The following is a 22,770-nucleotide window of genomic DNA, read 5'->3' as shown; positions in this document are numbered from 1 at the left end:
TCTGGGGAAAAAACAGCGCTAAGATTCACAGAAACATGTATTTTCTTGTTTTGGCATTGAAAGCAAACTTCAGTGTTTTTTAGTGACCACATTGCAATTACAATGACTTTCTGATTACATATTTTAAGAATATCAGAATATTATTAAATGGTGTTCTTAAACAGTATTTCAGTACACATTGTCTTGTCACCTGCATATTGCAACTGGTACTCTGCCTTCTCTGTATTAGCTGGGATAACTGCTATGCAGCATCTATTAGTGCCAAGAAACAGATGGGTCTGTTGCAGCCCCGGTCACACCAGTGCTGTGAAAGTAGGACTGCTTGGCTGAGTGACACCTCAACCATCTGCAAGCGTTTAGCACTTTGAATGAGATGCTTTCAGGGGTGACACAACAAATAAGCATATGAGATGAAACGGTTACACTGTTCTATCATTTGGTTTGGATAAAATGTGACCATAAAAAAGGAAATACTTGAATCCATAAACATCATCAGTCATTCTCATTCCTTGTCTCTGCAGTAGTACAGGAAATTGTAGCTCTTATAGCTGCATGTTTTGCAGTCTGATTTTCAGATTCTTTTTTCCTCACCTTTTTCAAGTAAAGAATGTTTTCTTTATGATAGTCCCAAGGACATGAATTGAAAGCTTCTTTTTCCAAAGAAAAGGAGAGGCTAAGACAGGGAAGATAAAGGTGGTGTGTAGAATTTATAAATGTAAACTTGGAGGGAGAGAGGTGAAAAGGTAACAGGGACAATGTGAGGCAGAAAGAGGGAGAAAAGACAGCTTTGTCCAGGCAGAAAGTGGATGGAAGTTCGACAGCAACAGGGATGAATTGAGAGAAACCTTTTTTGAGATGTACAGGACTGAGAGGGAGCAAGATAGCTATTCATTTATTGACTGAGAGAGATAAAGAGCTATGGAAATATGTTGGTGGAGAGAGGATGCAGGGCCGGCCCGTGGCATAGGCAGTATAGGCAAATGCTAAGGGCGCCGTCCATCCAGGGGGCGCCACAAACGGGGAAGAAAAAAAAAAGTAACTTCCACTATTCTTAAAACTACTTGGTATCATGTCTTAATATGAAGATAATAAGCCCACATTAATTTAACTGCATAGCAAAGCCTGTTAAATAGGAATACTATAATGATGACACGTTACTTTCCTAAGACGCCCCCCCCCCACTAATTAGACTGTACCTGCTACCTGGGGGAGGATGGTCGTTTTTTAACGTGACCCCAAGGCAAGCTCCACAACAACATGTCATAACGTCCCAAACTGTCTGGTGCCCAGGGGAGGAAAAAAAGAAAAGAAGAGGAGAAAAACGAGACAAAGACAGAGGTAACGTTACAATAAAGATGATGTCATGACATTATTTGTGTGTTGCAGAACGACGATAACGACGTTAACCATTAGCATAACATGGTTTGTTGTTAAACTGTTAGTTTTAACGCCAGTTAATGTTATGGAAGAGCCTAAGTTGGAAAATAGTAATGTAACTACTCCCACCTTACTTCCCAGCAAGCACATTTTGGTTGAAAAGACGTCTATGGTAACCGGTGAAAAGATGGTGAAAATTGGTTGAAAAGTGAAAGTTTTTTTACCGGCTATATGGAGACGTTTATTCAACTTTCACATAGAAAACATATTCACCGGGAATTGCTGTATAGAAAATTCCCAGCTTATTTAGTGTGCAGACATAGTCTATATATAGTTTCATATTTATGATATTTTATTGAACATTAAATGCTTTGAAATTACGTTTTGTTTAGACGTCATTTCACCTCCTCTCATTTATAGAAAAAACGTCAAAATAATCAATAGAGCTACAACTGAGGTAATTATCAACCGACATCAAACTAATGTGTGTTTTGTGACACGTTGATGTTGTAACCGTTTTCAGACGATTGAAAAGACGTTCAGACCTCATATCAACCTGTTTTTAACCGGAAATCAAACGTTGAAATTAGGGTTTGTGCTCGCTGGGTTTCCTCAGGGAAATGTGTAAATATTAGATCTATTCAGCATTTTTATTAACATCTGGTTAGCTAAGGTTTTCTTAGCTTGTAATAGTCAATCAAAATGCTATTCCTTTTCCACCCTTTTATTATAGTTGTAAGCCTAGCTGTATGTTGTGTTACAGTTCATATTGTCTAAAGTGTGTTTATAGTGATAAACTTTACATCAGTGTTAAAGTGCACATAATTCATGTTATAGCATAACTTAGCATTCCCACATTCTATATTATACTGCAGTTTACTGCTTCTTTGCATTCTGCTAATCAGCATTTTGTTGTAATGACAATAAAATTGAATCTTATATAGTTTGCATATCAGAAAAAGTACATTGTATATTATACATGTACAGTATAGTGAACATCATGCATGTATCTCTTAGATTTTTCATTTATATTATTTCATTTCATTTTATTCTTGAAATCATATTAGCCTATGTATCATATCATATTTATTATTAGACTGGTGTCACATACTCCTCTTCTCTCTTCAGATGCACTGTTGAGGTTTCTCAGTCCCACTCCTGCAAATCTTGGGCCACCTACAGCATCAAGCGCTCCTCCTGTTGCCTCCACCTCAGCAGCACCACCCAGAAGTGATGCAGCAGCATGTCACTTGTTTACACTTTTTATTTTGTGGGTATTTAAATCTTATACTTTATGTAAGCTATTTATATTATATTTCATATATTCATATCATATTTTTTTGTATTTCTTTCTAATTTGTTCTAAGTATTTTGATTGGGCAATTTCTTTCTTCAAATAAAAGAATGTCCAAGATAAAGCTATTCAGTTTCTTGTGAGTATGTACACCAGCAGTGGAATTTACTTCGATGCAAGGGGGGCGCCACCTAAAATCTTGCCTAGGGCGCCACATTGGTTAGGGCCGGGTCTGAGAGGATGGATAGTGACAGTTTGAAAGAAGAAAGAGTATACAGTGCTATACTGTAGGAATATATTGAGAAAATTAAGTGGGGAGAGCTTGGTCCAGAAAAAGAGAGAGTGGAGGACATACAGAAGTAGAGAGGGTAAATTAGAAGTACAGAGTAAAAAGCAAGTTGAGCAAGCAGGGTAAAAGGGATAAACTGATCAATAAAAAAAGAAGGTAAAAATTTTGGGCTTCCGAGTAAGGAGTGAGATGAAGGGCTGGGAGCGCTCGGTGTAAGTTGAGCCCCTCTGCTTTTGTCTTGGGTGAGTTGCCCTACAAGCTATTAGCAGGATCTAATGGCCTCATTACAGCCTGCTATCAGAGGCAGAGGGGTAACTGAAACCTGTACCTGGTCATAGGATACTGAACTGATACTAGAGTGGGCCAACACACCTGAGAATGGAGGCTTACACACACACACACACACACACACACACACATATACACACAGATCACGCAACCACACTTAGATAATTCAAAGAGCTCATGTAAGTATACATGCTCACAGACATATGCAGAGGCCAATATGAACACATATACAGCAGCTACAATAAGTAAGAAACAATTATCTCCCATTAGATGTAAATTGTGAGGCAGTGAGAACACCCAGGGGATTTTCTGATTATACTGCCAGATATTCACTCACATTTGAGGATAAAAACACCAAGACACATTCTGTCTGTCTACAAATCAGTGTCCCAGTTGTTGACAGTGAGGCAAATCCAGATATCTTAGAGGATTTTATTTTCTGCCAAACAGCAGAACAGTCAGATTTTGTCTAAACATGAGCAGCTGAATGAATCCAGCCTATGTAAGAATATTTACAACAAGATTACAAATGTTACCATATTTGAGCTTTTGACGCTTGATAGTTTTCAAGGCTCTATGCTACTGACACATTACATACACAGCTCTTGTTTGCTTTTGTTGTTGTTGTTTGGGGAGATTTCTAGCTTTGGGCAAAGATGAAAAAGGGATGGATAAAATCTTTAAGTCAGTGGTTTTCCACTCTAATTCCATCCAGAAAAAAAATCCATTGCAGCTATAGTGAAATTGGTGTTATTGTTCTTTTGGGCACAGATTGCAGTCAGTTTAATCAAAGGCTTTTTCATGGTTCTGCTGCTTTAGTTGCTCTCTTCTCGAAAAACGAGGAGAGTGGAAGAGCTCTAGAAGCCCCAGAAAGCCCACAGCTCAGCTACACCAAACACTCAAGACAAGAAGCACACACATAAACACCCAAGAACACGGATATGCAATGCATAGTGCATAGAAATATGAGCTCACAGTCAAGATACACACAGTGTCAGAATCCCTCAGTTCTACAGTAAGTGCCCACGCCCACCAGACATCCGAGAGCGAGTCAGACAGTCACTGCCTTTGAACGTGAATTGAAAGCCCAAGGAGACCCACAGAGCCTACCAGCTCCACTCCAGCAAACTGCTGCATCTCTCACTCACCCTTTCTTTTTTCTGATAAAGAAAAGCAGTCCTGACCACTGTGAGAATGGCACAAGTGTACATGATATGTGTGTGTGTGTGTGTCTGTTGCTGCATTGTGTCACATGGGGATAAACACTTATTACAGTAGAACAGTGGCAACTCTTGAGCTGGGAGATGTTCATTCCTTATTCAGTAACACTTACTGGGTGTAGCTGCTTGATGAAGTGGGGTTTGACAAGTCTCAAGTCTCATTTGGAGACAGTTTTTTAGAGATAGACTGTGCAGAACAGACACTGAAAGAAGCCAGTTGGCACTAAAAAGCCAAGGCCAAAACTGACATCACAATTACAATTGATGAATAATTCACTGAGTCAGAAACATTCAGGGAGTGTTACAAAAAATGTCAGCTCTGTCCACCCTCTCTTCCTGCCTCTTTGACTCTGTATCTCTACCTTTATCTTGTTCTTTCTGTCTCCCAGTCTGCCTTTCTAGCTGCCAAAGTCTCTCTTTCTTTCTTCTACAGGCAGACACGTGAGTTAGATACATAAGTAGGCAATTAGTGGTCTTTTTGGAGCAGACTTGCTGGTAAACACTCACATGTTCAGAGCACATACCTCCTCCCATCAACTTATCTGCTGTTGTGAGCTGGGTTGAGCTGAGGGAGATTTTTGTCAACTATAATGTTCAATTCATCATTTTGTGGTTGAAATCAGAGAGCTGGCACCAGCTGGCACCTTAAAATGCATTTATGAAATATGAGTGTATAATTCCACCCCTCCCTGCTGGTTCTTCTTTTTCTTCTTCTGCTGAAATAAAACATTAACACACTCCATGAATAAAGAATACTTCACTTGAAGACATGACAGATGCTCCCCATTTGCAGCAGCTGATGGAGAGTAAGAGTAATGACTGACTCCAGAAATGCAATCTGCACTACTGAATATTATCTCGACGTTTTAAGAGCCATCCATGATAAGACCCGTTAAGACAGTTTTTGTGTTTTCATTCACCTTTAATTAACAAGATTGGGCAATTAAATTTATATTCCCTTTTGGTAGCTTGGCTGAAGGCCTCTGGAGAGGAAGGGCAAAAAGGAGCAAATAAATTATTTGAAGCCCAGCTATGCTTTGTACCACTCCCTCAGAGAAAAAGACAGACAGAAACAACCTTCCACAAACGAGAACAAGAAGTTAGGATAAGGGAAAGAGGAGCATGGGAAATAAATTCAAGTACAGTAGGTAGAGAAAATAGCACAAGATGGTACAGTATATTGTCTCTGTCTCTCTCTCTGTGTGTGTGTGTGTGTGGGGGGGGGGGGGGGGGGGTTCATGTCTGTGTGTGAGAGAGAGAGGAAGGATACAAGATGTGGAGTAGAGATCGGAGCTTGCAAAAAAGAATACTCTTCAGCTGAGATGGTATGCTTCAGTTTTAGAAAGGCTTTATTTGTGTGCTGCTTTATAAATAATAAAATGGGTGTTATATTTTTGTAATAGTTAAGACCAGAATGCTCAGTGCGTAAGACTGTTCCTCAGGACTTTCCACAGCCCGTCTACGGCAGTTAGTCCCAAGGCAATTTGTTCCCACTGAAGACGAAAATCTTTATACACCTTCATAGCTAATGCTAAATAGATTGAGCACTGAGCACTGTAGTTTTTAACAAATGTTACTCAAACAGGAGGAAAATAGTGCATATATTAAGGTCTGTTCACAGCCATGGATTAATACACATTTTGTAATTCACACCTTTCTAACGCAGATATACACACACCATTGTTTAAATTGCTGCTTTTCTGATTAAGTTTGAGTAGAAATTGCATAGCACAGGAAAAACTACTGTACTTTCAACAAGTTTCCCTGTGAGATTCCTCACTGCAGTTATGTTTTGCAAAATAAACTTCCAGCTTACCTGGAAACTGAGGTTAAGCTGAAGGATTTCAATCCATCTCTGTCAGTTGGATATGATCTAAACAATTAGTCTCTTAACAACTTTAGTGGGCAGTATGTTTGCTAAATGAAATGATGAGGCATATTGACTTGTTAAGAGCATCTGCTAGCTGGCAACATGCAAGTCTTAAGATGATTCCAGGAGGCACCCAAATGCATGTAATGGTTCAACCAACATTGTTGATGTCAGAGAGGCTTTGCACAATCCTTCTCAGACACAAAAACACACATACACATGTGCCTTCCCACGTCACGCACACCTGCCATTTATCTTTCCACTTGTTTGGAGAGACTCATCAAATCTCTAAAGATGTCATCTATCTGAAACTCAGTCTGGTGTTAATAATTCAAGCTCCCCAGAGACATTAGTGTTAAAAACACTGACTAACCAAGCCTCAATTACAATAGGCTGAACCCCCTTATCTGATATCTGACATCCCTTGGGTTGATCATATGTTGAGCCTGATGTGTCAAAATACAAAAAAATGCTTAATTTCAATGTATTGTAAACATTTTTACACTATGAGTGAAGTTTATTTATGTATTTTTTGTTTTAGTATGAAAACAAGAAGGCATGATTGCAGTTATATCAACTTGGAGCTTATATCTAGTTTGTGACATAATTTCCATAGTTTTCTATTACCAGGTGAATTGTTAAGATCTGGGAGCAGAGCAAAATGTCTAAAAATAAATCTTTGAGGGCATAAAACATTGGCTCTCAGACAATTACACCCTTCAAACATCCTACAAGGTTAACCAAACCTTTTTTTGGTAGAGAAAATGCTGCACTGTTTCTAGATTTCAACAATTATTTGGAAGAATACAATGCTATCATAACCAATTCACAACATGGACAAAAACATGAAAATAAGAGCCAAGTTGTAATAAACCAAAATTATCTTTTAACTTTTAGATTACATTGGTGCCTCTCTTACATTAAGCATGAAATAACAAATGTAATAGCACACATGAAAATTATTATAATCATTTCCAAGGCAGTTCCCCATCTTTTACTTTTCAAGTAAAATACATTTCAACTTAATAAGTGTGATTAAATTAAATTCCACATTGCATCATACTTCAATCAATGCTCAGAGGCTTCTCCATGTCCCATGATGACGTTACCCTGTCTTTTATTTTCCATTCAGGCTCTGTCAAGATGAGCCAAACTGTTGTTGTCAACCTCATTGCTGCTCTGTTTCTACTCTCCTGAGATTGTTCATATTTGCTAAAGAGTGGCACAAAGTGCAAGAGCTCATTACTGAAAATGATTAGCCTAAGAATATTAAAAACAAAGATGGCAGTTGTCATCACTGCTGTTGTTGTGTTATTATGGATTTTAGTCTAGAGACTGATTTCCCTCCAAGGTCTTCACGCTTTCCTCAACTACAATTGTCATATCTGAACTTAACAAATTTCCAATATAATAAATACATACCTAAAATCTTTGTCTTTGTCAAAATCACAGTGCTTCTGCTTAGAACCCAGGTGGGATCCACAGAGTCTGTTTATTGCTGATGGTTTAAATCAAGACCCTACATTGTTGATAAAGGTGTCCCACACTTACTAATAAGTTTTATAATATATGTGATAGTTTACATTTGAAAGAAAGAAAATAATTTTTAGTACTATATATGTAATTAATTGTCAGGTATATCTTCAAAAGGAGATTTTTTTTAAATCTCAGTGAATAAATGAAGCTAATGTCATCATCATGATGTACCAAACTACTTAGTCATGATCAAACTCATAACTAACATAATTACTGTATCGTCTTGTTGCATGCAATTAATGTCATCATTGTCATTTCCCCCTACGGCCATTATCATCAAGATCATCAAAGACCAACGGAAGGAGAATGTATATAACCTGCATACACACATATACAACATATAAAACACATTCTAATTCACTCACCCTACCAAAGTCAGCACCTCCACATCTGAGGAGGGAAATTATATATTCAATTTCCATGGAGATGAGCTGAGAGTTACTTTCAGCCTCCCTTCCTATTTGGAAGCTAATGAATGCAGATTGAAAAGATGGTGATTCTGTCTAAACAAACGTCACCAACACCTGCACATCAAGTGTGAGTGGCAAGTCTGTCCTCTCCAGCACTAAAATAGAAAACATAATTTAAATATTCATATCCCTCAATGGACTGAATGAATAAGCAAATTAATAATCTATTCTGTTTCCTTCCTGTGGATGCTTAAATGTGTGGACAAGAGCAAATAGTCTGCTTTACGTTAAATGGCATAATTTGTTATCTGGGGGTGTGATAAATTAGTGTTCTCTATAGCAGTGATGTTTCCTATTAGTCATGATCTGGAATGCTCTCTCTCTCTCTCTCTCTCTCTCTCTCTCTCTCTCTCTCTCTCTCTCTCTCTCTCTCTCTCTCTCTCTCTCTCTCTCTCTCTCCCCCCCCCACTGAAGCCATCCAAGATAAAAATTGATCAACTTACACACTTCTTCAAGGGTCATTATAAGGCAGAAAGTATACAGTATGTTTTGTATTGGTAGTGGTTTAAGTATGTATCATAATAAACATCAGCAAAGTTTTAGTTTGAGTGAATTTCCAAAATGTTCATCAGTATATTTAATTTGTGTTTTTTTTCTGTAGTTATAAACTATGGCATGATTAAAGGTTATGCTTATGATCAGACAACTCAAAGCACTTGATTATGTTTAAGGAAAGATGTAGTGGCATAATGTACATTTCCACAGCGAATCCACACCTAATTCCATTGAAAATCATGTTACAATGTTATCCAGGTATCGAATATGTTTTCCTACAAAATGTAAAATAAGCAAATCAAATAAGCAACATAAACATACATTCTTACTTATCTGCATTGTCCCTATATAAATGAGAATTGTTATGTGTTACATATAAGGAAGTCTCACTTAGTTAGGGCCTCAGGAAGAGCAAACAATCTTTCACTTTTTGCTCACTCAGTATTTTGGCAGCATCATTGGACATCACATGCTCAACTTAAAATAATAACATTGGGCTGTAGCCATCTTTGCCACGCAAGTCTGTGTCTTTGCAGTAGCAGCAGATATTTCTGCCTGAAAAGCACTTAACCTGCATTTTACAAATTAAATGGGGCATGGACACAGCAGCATAGACAGAACTGCTGCATTTTAAGATGGCCATAGTCTGCAGCTCAGGGTAAACTGTTGTGTCAGATGTAACCTTCATGTCAAGACAGCTTGACCTTACCAAACAGTGATGGAGCAGTCATATTACAAAATCATATACAGGTAGACAGGCAAGGAGAAAAGAACACCAGGATACTTAATGTTCATACTTTCCGGTGGTGAAATGTAATAGAGGGACTGACAGAAGGAGGGCATGTACTGTTGCAGGAGTAGAAATAATGGGTCAATGAGTCAAAGACCATTTAGAGAGAAGGGGCATCAAAACCTTTTCTGCATTATTAAACAACCTACTGTACAATATATTAAACTACAAAAAAGAGGTTTAGAGGAAGGGACTTATGAAAAAAGAACATCTCACCTGTGTATGATGCGCTTGGTGCAGAGGTATCCCAGAGCCAAGGCCAATTCACAGACATAGAGTTTGACAGTACTCTCTGAGAAGTGGACATTCTGCTGGAGGTGATAGCGCAGGTCACCCCCGAGGAGCAAGTCCACCACCATAAACATGTCCTCCTCATCCTGGAAGGAATACCTGTAGGGCAAGACAGATACGAGTGACCAAGCCAGAGGGACGACCAGTAGTAAAGGAAATAAGATGAAGAAGAGTGGCGAAGATGTGGGCACACAAGGGAAGAAAAAGAAGAGAGAGACATTTAATCAGAGCAGAGGAGGCTGAATAAATCAGAAATGGGGAAGAAAAAAATGTGAATGGGGAAAAACAAAGTCAAGCAGCAGAGGAGGAGGTTTGAAGGAAAAGTTAATCTGAAGATGCTGAAGTTGCAGGAGAGGAAGATGAGGAGGAATGGAGTGATAGGTAAGAAGAGGAAGAAGATAGAAGATGATAGGAGTTAGGAGGAGAGGAAAAAGCAGAAAGACAATGAAAATAAGATGCCTGACAAATAAGAATCATATATTCACCATTAAACAATGCAGAAGGTTTTGAGTTGGGGGAACCCCATGCGAGGGGCAATGCCAACTGTAAAAGCTGTTTTTCTGACCTTTGTCCCCTAACTTAGCTGCAACACTGACGATACAACAACTTTACCAAGCTATAAGAGAGGGTTGACAAGTGCAAATGAAACTCATGTCAGCCTTCTGCTCCTCAGGCAAATCCACCTCATATGACAGCAGGCAAGACCTCAGTATAAAAGGTTTGACAAGAACATTTGTTTCAACAAAATTACCCCATCAGTGTTTTAACCCCGCCATCTAAAAAAACCCAACCTCAGGAGCCTCCCACAGTCTCTGAGGGTTGATGCTGCTCCAGTTTGTTTAACTTACAAGCAGAAGAAAAATATTTATCACACTCTTTCACATTGTGGAGGGAGTACCTACAGTACATATTGGCTGAGTCATGCTCATTGTGCTGTCTTCAAGGCTAACAAGTTAAGAAAATCCTTAGGAGACAATAGTTAGAAGACAGATGAGACAAATAACAGTGTTACATTATTTGAACACATATTTGACAGCTTAATAATACACCTATTTTGACAGGACTTTGTAAACTATGTAAAAAACATTTTTATTCTTCATCAACTTCTGTCTCTTCAGTTTTATTTGGATTGGATTTTAACAGTTTATTTTATAAAGGAATTTAAAAAAATACTGTACACTCAAACATTCCATAATGCTGAAGAGCTTCATCTGGAAAAAATGAAAAGAAAATAATTTAAATAAATGGGAATTATAACACAAATTTTAGCGTAGAATACATTGTAATGTTGAATTAGTGGTAATAAACATGTGATATAATATATTTAATTGTTATTCTTATGCAGGTACATAAAAATGAAATACTGTTTCACAAGTTAAAAACACTTTAATCGAGAAGTCCGAATCTTTCTAGCTTGATAACTCCTCCTTAGCTGTCTCCAACAGGGAAAATGTTACTTTTTTCATGAATGAAATAAAATCTGTGTGAATTAATGTTAAATGTTTTTTTCTTTCAGTGTTGAATATTCAATTTTGTATTAGGTTGTTTTCATTGCACACTATACTGTAATGGCTCTGTGTGCCTCAATCCACAATTCCCTATTAATGTGTAAGGGACTGTCTGGGTGGCAATGCTACTTGTGTTCATCCATCAATCAGGCACTGGCATGCACAGCAGGCCTGTATCAGCATGCAGCCCACTACTTCACCGTTTGAGAAGCTGTTGCAAAAACAACCATTGATTTTACATACTGAGTTTCCCAATGGGCCCACAGTCTCTTGCCCCCCAAAGGATGAGCTAATTAGTCTCCCACAAGAAACAAATGTATGCAAAAATATTTTACAAAATTGCACCTGCCAACATTTCCTGGCTTGCATTAAGTGTTGCTCTGTGAATTAAGTCTGCAACTCAACGTCCTATATCTGCTATGTCCTATATAATCCATATACAATCCTCTGATCATCCATAAAATTGGAGAACACTACAGACACACTTCTGATATACATGTACTGTAGGTTTCCATGTTGACTAGTACTTTTTTCTGTACAGGATCCTCAGTGCTTTCTACTGACAAATAGGTCTCTGTAAGGACTATCATTTTTGCTCAAATTTAATGCTCAATGATCGAGGAAAGTTTTTTGCCACATTGGTGAACTACCTTCCTCTAGGCCCCTTCTAATAGACTGACAGTGGTGATTTTCTGTACTGGATGGATGGCGATTGATTGAGCTGACTCAAAACTGTCTGCTGAGGCTCAAATAATGCTGAGACCACTTCACATCTGATTGCCACTGGCCTTGGAGTGTGGAAAGACTATCTGTGAGGAGTCCATCCTGAAGATGCACACAGATTTGACAAAGTTGCAAAGAGAAGCATTAAAGGAAAACTTCAGTATTTTTTCACCCTGGACCCTATTTTCCCATCTTTTTGTGTCTTAAATGACTATTGAGGAGATACACATGATCACACACACACATGTAGTACAGTACAATCCTCTTTCCTTCTAAAGTCTATTTTTAAATTAAAACATGTGTGCATTATAAAATATAACTATGACATAACTCAAACTGGAGGGAATAGGTGACATCTTAAATTTGAATGAGTCACTAAATCTGAGACACAAAGATGCACAAACACAAGCACACACACGAACAGTTCTCTACTCATGAGCATCAGTTTTAAGGAAAAAGGAAATGAACTGGATGTGTATTATACAATACAGCTAAATGAATGGTACCAGCTGCAGTATTATCCATCAGACAAGCCATGCCTACACCACACCTGCAGACATCAGGTTCTCTGAAGTTTGCAGCAAAGTTATTCTGTGTGCCTACCTCAAGGAAAAGACAGCATAATGAGACAATAGAACTGAAGAACTGAAATACAGAGGCTTGCAGGACAATGTGTTTACAACCCATACAAAGCCAGCTTTCATATTATCCATATTAATTGTCACCAAATTCAATGATAAAATTGAAAACTTTAAAATGTAATGATCTGATTTATTATAGCATTGCACAAGACAAAAGTATGACATGCATTAAAATCATATCAAATTTAAAAATGTTTTTTCTAGAACTTTGATTGCCAATAGACCCTTGGTGGAGTGGAGTGGAGTGGAGTGGAGTGGAGTGGAGTGGAGTGGAGTGGAGTGAGTGAGTGAGTGAGTGAGTGAGTGAGTGAGTGAGTGAGTGAGTGAGTGAGTGAGTGAGTGAGTGAGTGAGTGAGTGTATATGAAAGTGAGAGTGTGTTGGAAGATGATGCAACACTTTTAGTCTGGCACGGAGAAACAAAGCACAGATCAAACAGGCATCATATTAACATCACATTCTCTTAAATATCAAAACAATGCTTCACCACAGAGTTCACAGACAAAACATCTGTCCAAAATTACCCATTGTGTTCCCACTCTGTGTTCTGTGTGCATGTATGGATATATGTAGGAAAAAAACAAGCGCAAGCTCTAAAATGCTGGAATTTCTCTGAAGACTTGTTATTAGTTTGAAGTTTTCATTTTAAAATATAGTTAACACTGACTATAACATTGACACGGTTGTATGGCCATGAGAGAATGTTCTGGAAAAAAAAATCAAAGCTTTGAGAGAAACCCATGACCTAAAATTTGATATCCAAAGCTAAGAACAAGACTGGCAGACAACTGCAAACCAACACAAGCAAAACAAGCTACCGTGTGGTTTAAAGTGTGTACTAGACAGCAGTCTGTGTTTGCTGGATGGACTCCATTTAACTCTCTCTATGAATCATCTGATTAACTCTCTTTGCTTTGTTGCTCTCTTTCCCAGCCTCTTTCTCTCAGTGTTTCTACTGCCTGCAGTCTACTTCAGTGTCAACCCCCCCAGCCCACACACACACACAGACACACAAACACACACACAGACACACACACACGCATACAGAGTGTAAATACCTTCAACCAAGGAGAGTTAGTTAAAGTAAGGTGAAAATGCTTCTAAGAGGCTGCTGTCACAATCATTTAGGAGACACGGACAGGACTGTTAATTGATATTTTCTTGGCAGAAAGAAAACTGGCTTCTACCAGTAAAACTGTTTATTTATTTATGTATTTGCTGTAGCATGTATACTGTACAGTGAGGCATGATCATCTACTGTAGTAATCTTCAATTTTATCAGCTGTAATTTAATCCTTAAATATAATTTAATCCTTTACACTCTCAGTATTATATTAGTTTCTTACTATTTTGTTAATTATTAGTATAAGCTATTAGCTATTTACCACTACTTAAAAATGTAATCTTTCTGTCTTCTTAAAACTTCATTGGTAATAATCTTAATATAATTCACTTTGGAATACCCGTCTACTGCTGAGTTATAAAAGAAGAAAATCTAATATAAGCTTCCATTAACTGGTTATAATATCATTTGACAGAAAATTGGATCCAAAATACATATGTGATACTTTTATTATTTTAACATATGTAACTGCTGGATAAGTATTCATAGTTGTGAGGAGGTTGGGTTTGTGTTAAGGAGAGACAGCAAGTCCATCAAGGCAATCAATAGTACTCTTGAGTCCTCTGTGAAACCAGCTTAATCGAGTAGAAAACCAGCTCTCATGCTTGGCTGAGGTTTCCATGTTTTCTGTCCCACAGGTCCTTCTTTCAGAAAGTCAAGGTGGTAAAAACTGAAAGTACTTAGATGTTCTTGTTGGGTTGGTCTGTCTTCTAAGCAAACAAGGCTAACTTACACGGTTGCTTAGAAAAAAAGCTGCCATACAGAAGTCTGACAGCCTGGCATGAAATACACACAGTTAAACACCTACAGTATTATAATTGTATAATAGTATAATGTACACACACAAATGTTAAGCTAGACATATTACAGCTACCTAGCAGGCTGCTGTATGAGACTCTGTGACCTGGTGCTTACTGGATTTTCTATTTTATGGTTCTTCAACATTTTCACTCAACTTAGAGGACTCCTTTTGAAAATGGAAGCCCAATTTCTGATTAAAAAAAAAAAAGACAAAACAAAAAAAATAATGTGAGCTCTTTCTGTCTCTATTTCTCTCTCTGTATCTCTTGCTCTCTCTGACATGGGGACAGAATATTTGGAAGGTGTTTGAATATGAATGAAGTCTCCAGTGGCCCACTGCCACCGCTGTCAAAATGAATTAGAAATGGTACTCATTAAGCACTGGGTTAAAAAAGTGACCAAGGTTGCCATCAATATGACTACAGTTAGAGGAGCCTGTTTGATGTTAATGCTGTGCACGGGCATTCTTAGTTTTATGTAGAAAATAACTGAAAGATATTTATTTAAAAGAGGTGATGTAGAAAAATAGTGCAGTATCACCTGATTAAAAATTGACAAGACATGGTAGCATGTACATTGCTCAAAAAATGAAGGGAACCCTTAATCATCACAGTATTATACAAAGTCAGTTAAACTTCAGGGGTATCAATCTGTCCATTTAGGAAGCACAAATGATTGTGAATCAATTTCACCTGCTTTGGTGCAAATGGAAGTGACAGTGGAGTTTTTTTGCATGTGGTAGCCACAGACAATTGCTCTCTCCTTATTATTCCCAACTGATTTTCTGTAGTTTTATTTTCCACTAGTGTCTTTGCACTACCTGCAGCCCAATCAGGATACACAGGTAGTCTAGCTCCTTCAGGATCTAGACTGTCCATACGGTCGCAAGAAAGTTTGCTGTGTCTCCCAGCACAGTTTCAAGAGCATGGAGGAGATACTAGGAGACAGGCCAGTACATGAGGAGAGCTGGGCAAGGCCGTAGAAGGGCATCAACCCAGTAGCAGGGCCAGAATCTGCTTTGTGTGGAGAGGAACAGGAGGAGCACTGCCAGAGCCCTACAAGCTACTGGTGTGCATGTCCAAACTGTCAGAAATAGCCTCCATGAGGATGGTATGAGAGCCTGATGTTTAGTTTAGTTTAGTTTATTTGGATCCCCATTAGCTGTTACCCAGGCAACAGCTACTCTTCTTGGGGTCCATGTTAAAATAAATACAACCAATTAGATTACAATTACAATATAACATAAATGCATACTTAAATGCATAGATGTCCCCTATGTATTGATGATTTTGGTTTCCATTGACTTTGACATTGACATTGTTACATAATTTTGTTCTCAACAAGTTATATCATGTACATCAATAAAGATTTTCAACTTGAATAATTCATTCATCAAAATCCAATGTGTGATTAAAGTGTTCCTTTAATTTTTTTGAGCAGTGTAGTTTGCACAATACTGCAATGCTACAGTACAATACTGACATGTGCATAAAAATAGCAAAAAGAAAGTGTATGAGTATTTAAATAGTACATTCATTTTCATAAACCTTGTAAAAAGTTAAATAATATTCCAAAAAAAAATTATGATAGAACATAAGACCCAACAAAAGAAATTGCAACATATGTACAAGGTTGGAGTTGAAAACAATCATCCTGCTTGTGAGGTTTTTTTGACAATAGTCCCATTTGTATTTTGTACCTGCAATGGGCCATGTAGAGACAGACAGAAGAACAGAACAGAAAGAGCAAGTTCTTGAGCATTCATTAGCAGCTGTTGCTTGACACCTCAAAGATGCATTTTGCATTGGGGGTAGAGAACAGCAGTCAGACTGTAGATTAGCACCCGTACCTCACATTGAAAGACGCCTCACTCTGTAGGCTCTGAGGCTCTGTTGTGTGCTTGTTCTCTCTTGTCCTTTCTCTCGGTCTCTCTTGTCCTTTAGCTGTCCCTCTCTCTCTCGCTCTCATTCTCCCTCTCTTTCAGGATCTGTCCCTGCTCTGTTACACATGCCTTTCAATGTGACCTATTTGTGGCCTCCAGGCAGTCAGTCTGGTGGGAGAGCATCCTGCATGGAGCTTTTAGAGTCAGAAGCCCCCCGGCCACCTCAGTAATGGAAGTCCCCAGGTCCACAGGGGTTCAGAAGCTAATGGTTAACATGTCCTTACAAAAATACTTTTTTCCTCACTGTCAAAGGTAACATATATGGTAAGGCATCACAGTTCATCAAAATAATACTACAGCTGCTGCAGTTTCAAAATTGCAATGAATTTCTGTTTATAACAGAAACAAAATATTTCAGATGCAAAAATGTATTCCTGTTTTAAATAGCTCTTTAAACAAGCAAGATCACCATCAATCACACATTTTCACTGCACTATATGACAGTATGTGCTTCAATAAAGACTTGTTTCTCTGTGTAAAGGCAGTAGCATCATTTGCAATATTCCTAAATTGATCCCCACACACACGACAGGACATCCACTCAGACTGTGACATGTTGAATCAATACTGACAGACCTGCAACCCTCCTTGCACCCCATCTCCCAACACCTCCCTCTGACTGATGGCTCCCATCAGTCTGTATCTAATGCTTGCTGAGCTCACATACATGTAAGACAACACATGTGAAAGTGCACACACATCTATTACAAAGCTCACAAGATAGTAGTCATCTTTACATGCAGAATACAGTAAAACTCAATATATCTAAGTCTCATTCTCTACTATGTAGGTCTTTCCGCTTACATTTTGACTTCCACCAAAGTAACATTTATGGCGCTTTTCCACTATACTATGAAGTAATGGAAAAGATCGTTCCTGGTACCAAACCGAGTCGAGCAGTGCTAGAACTGTATAGTGGAAAAGCACCATTAGACTTAGTAACAGGACTTAACCAGGTTGTTTTCTCATTCTGAATTCACCAGGTCACCTTGACACAATGCTAAATGCTTGACATGCTGCTTTCTAGTGTTTGGCTGTGCCTGCAGTGTTAAAGGTGAAATGAAGTTGTAATGAGCACATTTTGCAGGTACAGTTTGTACGTTAGGCACAAGAAGACCCTATTATTGCTTACTTGTAATATTGGAGTCAGGTATTACATTTATTTTAGCTTATTCCATTCATTCAGAAAGCATTCTGTACCCAAGCAGAATGTCACTCAGATCAGTGCCTGTACAATACGCTGTACTGTATCTGGTGAACCTGATATTTTATTTCTGGATGCTTGAAGGAATATTCCTCTTGCTTTGCTTTGCTTTTCTTGACACTGCTTTTGTGGGACCTTATGTCATTAGTTTGGTTTTCTAAAGAAAAATGCACATGAAAGGGAAATAACACTGAACAATGTCTTGCTCTGCATAGAAATAAAAAGCATTAGTAAGATTACATAATAACAGAGCAAGAGGGACTCCCTGAAGCAAATTATGCTTTTACTCCTCAATATCTCTGACTTTTGTTAATGTACTTCTTGTCCTTGACAGTTACGCAATTACTTACAATAACATGTTACATCATAGTAATATTTGTAACAGAAGTGGTGGCAGATGTGTACTGAAGACTTTGTCAAAAGTAGGTTTATTTTTGAAATCATAACCATACTTGGAAAAGTTGGCAGTGAACAATATTATTATGTAGCCAGCTGGTGGAAGACATAGAAAACATTGAAAATTTACAGTCATGTTATTTCCTAAATCCTAGTAAAAGTTTTTGATTGTTATAAAAAAAAAAAAAAAAAAATTTCACTGCTTTGGATCTCTACAAAATCTATCATTTATTCAAATAGTATCTGTGTGGCAATGAGGTAGATCATCAAAAGCAACTTAACAGGCAAATTGCAAGAAATATTAACAAGAAATTATAGGTCTCCTCAACACTCCACATATAATTGCAATTTCACAGTTTCATAATGTGTTTGCAACATTAAAATGTATGAAATTATAATTTTCATTAAAACAGTTTTTACTAGATGCCATTGTAATAAAGTGTGTGTAGTATAGTAAAATAAGTTAAACTGTTTGTTTTGTGCCTGAAACACTAAACAAATATGTTGCCCAAATCCTGTGCTCAACACATTCATCACACACACAAAAAACCCAGCACAGTTCCTCCACCAACAAATAAATTAACTGCAAAATCCACAGTTAGATAAGTAGTTAAGAGGGAGCAAGACAGAAAGCTGATTTCAGCTGCATCTGATATTGGTTGCCATCTCTCTCTCTGTCTGTCTGATACAGTGTGAGTGTATCCTTGGCCTTTATGTCAGAGCACTACTGTGCCAACAAGGGCTCCCCTTACACAGTGGAACTTGGTGCAACGCAGGCACAACGGCCTGCCCCCACTGGTGCTGGCACATCAATAAACTGACCATACTACACATTTAATGCCAGAGGTTAAGAGTTTTTCATAATCTATATTCTATTATAAGAGTTTACATGGAAGATGAGATGACTTGTTTATAACTATAAAAGCTGGGATACTTTCTTTCTTCGCTGCTGTCTTTTCCAAGTGTATTGTTGTTTGACTGCACAGAGGGAACAGACACTTGAGGTCATGCCCTGTCACAAGTGCAGTGACAGCGAGAGGAGAAAAAAGGGAGAGAAGCAGGTGGTGGAGAAGTGGAGGGGAAAAAAGAGGAATGCGAGAGAAGGTAGAGGTGCATTAAAAGAGGACAAAGGATGATAATGAAAGGACAGGCCAGGGGACAGAGAAAAATAAAACCTACTTTTCTGCATGTAGCTGGCTCAGTGCGGTTCATATGCCTGCCGGTAATCTCTCTGTGTCCCTGACCTTGATCACTTACCTCAGGACAATCATAACTTGCGCCAACTCAACACAACAAGAGAGACAGAACAGGAGAGAGAGTGGACGAGTGGGCACAGCGCTGACCCAAGCACATCTCTAGAGGAAATCACCCCCGCCCAGGAGGGTTTAGGCTGCCAAAAGCATTAGCTTCCAACCTTTTTTCTTTGTCCAACACAGCATGCAATCAAGCAAGAAAGCAAGCACTGGCATTGATTGTCTGATGAGTCTGTACACTGCACTGCTCTCTGTTCCTGTTTACCTCCTCTGTTGTTTTACTTCTCTTCCTCCCCCCTCTCTCTACTCTGTGGCTATTCTCCCTTCTCCTGCGCCTGGCTGTCCTTTCCTCTTTTACTGTGCTTTAGTCTCTTTTCATTCATTTCCACCATGGGAGGGCTTACGTTTTGTTTCTCTCAAATTAGTATTTAAAAGACAACCATTCATTTTGTCAGAGTAGCAGAGTGCTTTCAAAAAGATGTGGAATTGAAATTGGGAGAAAATGGAAGGGAAAGAAGATAGGAAAAGTGGGACAGAGGACAGAGGGTGGAAGGACAAGCGCTACCTTGGGATCACTGGTGATACGGTACAATACTCAAAATATCACTTAAATTGTTCAGAATATCACTGAATTTCAATAGTGTATTTTTATATGGAGCTATTTAAGTGCCAAACCAGTAAATCCAGAGGAATAATAAATAATAATGGAAATAAAATGACTGGATTAAAAAAAAAACCTGGACTACAGGGACTGTGGCAGTACATTGTCTTTGGTCAGACATGCCAGTCCCCCTCTCTGCATTTCTGCTTGACATAAACCAAGATGGCTTCCTCTTAAAAATCACAGAGTGGGAGTTCTTATCAAGAATTAATGATGCCTTTCAGAGATAAACTTTACAAGGCATACTTATCAAGCATCTCAAAGTACGATTCCTGGTGCACAATAAGTTCTAGCTTTGAAATTATGATGAATGAGTTGCTTAAAAGTACCTGATGAGTCATCTTAGATTAGCACTCAGAGCTCGAATGAGTTTATACAGGGGGAAAATACTTCCTCAACCCCATATGCAATGAGGCAAAGTTTGGATCAGTGAGCAAACTACATTTTCCTTTTAGCAACTTCACCGAGTGAGATGACGTGAATGGAGGCTTGTGAATGTTCTTCAATGGTCAACACCTTCCTGCATAAGTCTATAGATTCAATACAAAACTGTTAGGAAGGCTTTTTAATGGGTGATGCTCTCTCTCTCTGTGTGCATTCACCGATTTAATGGTTAGGATACAATCACCATAAAATCTCAGTGACACCGAGTGCATTACAAAATTATTCAAATGGTTGTTATTGCTGATGGTAATGACCAGTGTGAAACGCAAGCTTTTGTGGAGATGACCTACTGAAGTGGAAATCATTCATCATGTACTCAAGATGGTTTCACACAATAACTTGATGTACATGCATTTCTCAACATTTACATTCAAAGTCAAAATGTATCCAGAGGCATTTTCTGAGACCTCTGCATGAATTGACCCAGAGCTGTTCAGATGAAACTCTACAGACTTTATTGATACAACTGCACATAATACTCCAAAGAATGTTGACTTACCAGAAGTTGACGAGGAAAGGATGCTCAAGGTTCTGCATGATCTGCAGCTCTTTTAAGACATTCCTGACTTCGTTCCGCTCCACACATTTTAGCTTGTTCATGTACTTCATAGCATACATCTTCTTAGTGTCCTTCTTCTGCACAATGCAGACCTGATAAGATCACAGAAGGGTTAATTAATTGTGGTCAAAAGAATCAGATTATATTTGTATCTTACACTACTTTCAAGGCTTTACAAAAATGACTCATACTGTGTTTTGCAGTCTGATCAGCTAACATATCATCCATACAAATGATGTAATTTTCAGTGCCAGTATAATACACAACATGACACTGTCATCCATCTTGGGCAACATCCTGCAATTCTGCACCATCATTCATTATGTTTTGTCCAATATGTTTATCGGTTATTTATGTTGCATAATATATGGCAAAAACTGTGGTTTGTCCGCTTATTAGATGGTAATCATTTAACTTTTAAAATTGCCTGTATCATTTCATCAGATCAAAAACAAAAAACAAACAAACAAAAACATATCTAAGATATACTGTTTAGCACAATGAAAAAACTAAAGACTCGCTAAGGCTAGCTGAAGTGAGGACCTGAACTAAGTGGAGGACACAGGAGGCAATGGACCAGGCTGAATCTCGGCTGCGTCACAGAGTGCTGGTGGGGTCCCTGGCAGTTGACTGAGCAGGTTTAGGCAGCATTCCAACAACCAACTAAAACAAAGCTAAGGGCAAAGAGAGGTGGGATCTGGTCCAGAAGAAAGTGACAGCTGGGGTCAAGGAGCTGCTTGCAAATGTGATAGTGGGGATGTGGCAGCAGGGTGCATGGATAAGATGGTAACAGGCAATGGAATGCAAGATCCCATGGTACCAGTTGTGGCAGGATCAACCCTTTTCACCTCATTTTTTTTCATCCAGTCTGTGTACAATGTTTTGCCAAGGTGTTCAGTCTGTCTCAACACAACAAAATTGCACCCACTCAGTATGTTGGACAGTGGCTTTATCAGAGCTAACGATTCAGCAGAGAGGCTACTCTCCACTGTTGGATATATACCCTTAATATATAAGGTTAATGTTAATAAGAGCAGAGCACTCTACCTCCCCCTCATGTTGATATTCTCATTGTGGCAGGAGATTGTAAGATGCTTTCAAATTAATTAATTAATGCAGTTCACTCTTGGCTATCTTATCTGCCAGTTAATATATTCATCAGCATGCAAGGTCACTGATAAACAGTGGAGATAAGAAAGCAGTTGCGTTGTCACAAAAGACCTGTACAGGCCTCATTTTTTTTGAATGGATAAGGGAATCAATAAAGGATCAGACTGATAAGCAGAATCGATAATGACATTGGTATCAAAATATATAAAATCCCATCAATTCCCATCCCTAGGCTTGATTTCATGTTTCTGGTTCATATCAAACCTAGTCTTAGATGTAACCAAATCCCATTGGTTACATAGAAACCCATTAAGAGTTGCAATACAGTAGTGCATATTCCATCATTCATTCATATTTCTCTAAAGTTTTATTTCATGTGATACATGAACACATGGTGTATTCATACCATCACTGCAATAATCAGAAATGTTGCCCATGCAACAACATTGGAAAGGAAACTTCAAGGCTTCTCTTTAATCTCTGTGCT

The 22,770-nt window shown here is 38.4% G+C and overlaps 1 protein-coding gene across 1 annotated transcript in view; it reads right to left on the bottom strand.

Annotated features, from left to right (window-relative positions):
• stk32a (serine/threonine kinase 32A) overlaps positions 1-22,770 on the bottom strand; it is a 60,035-nt gene that overhangs the window by 28,334 nt on the left and 8,931 nt on the right. The window contains exons 3-4 of the mRNA XM_053331653.1: positions 21,114-21,265; positions 9,846-10,019 (exon numbers count right to left, since the gene is read on the bottom strand). Coding sequence (XP_053187628.1) covers positions 9,846-10,019; positions 21,114-21,232 — 293 coding nt within the window. The 5' untranslated portion in view covers positions 21,233-21,265. The remainder of the gene's footprint in view (positions 1-9,845; positions 10,020-21,113; positions 21,266-22,770) is intronic.

Source organism: Scomber japonicus, chromosome 13 (assembly GCF_027409825.1).
Source record: "Scomber japonicus isolate fScoJap1 chromosome 13, fScoJap1.pri, whole genome shotgun sequence".
Lineage (NCBI taxonomy): Eukaryota > Metazoa > Chordata > Actinopteri > Scombriformes > Scombridae > Scomber > Scomber japonicus.
The sequence above is the reverse complement of the archived record's forward strand: the minus strand, read 5'-3'. Positions and strand labels throughout refer to the sequence as shown.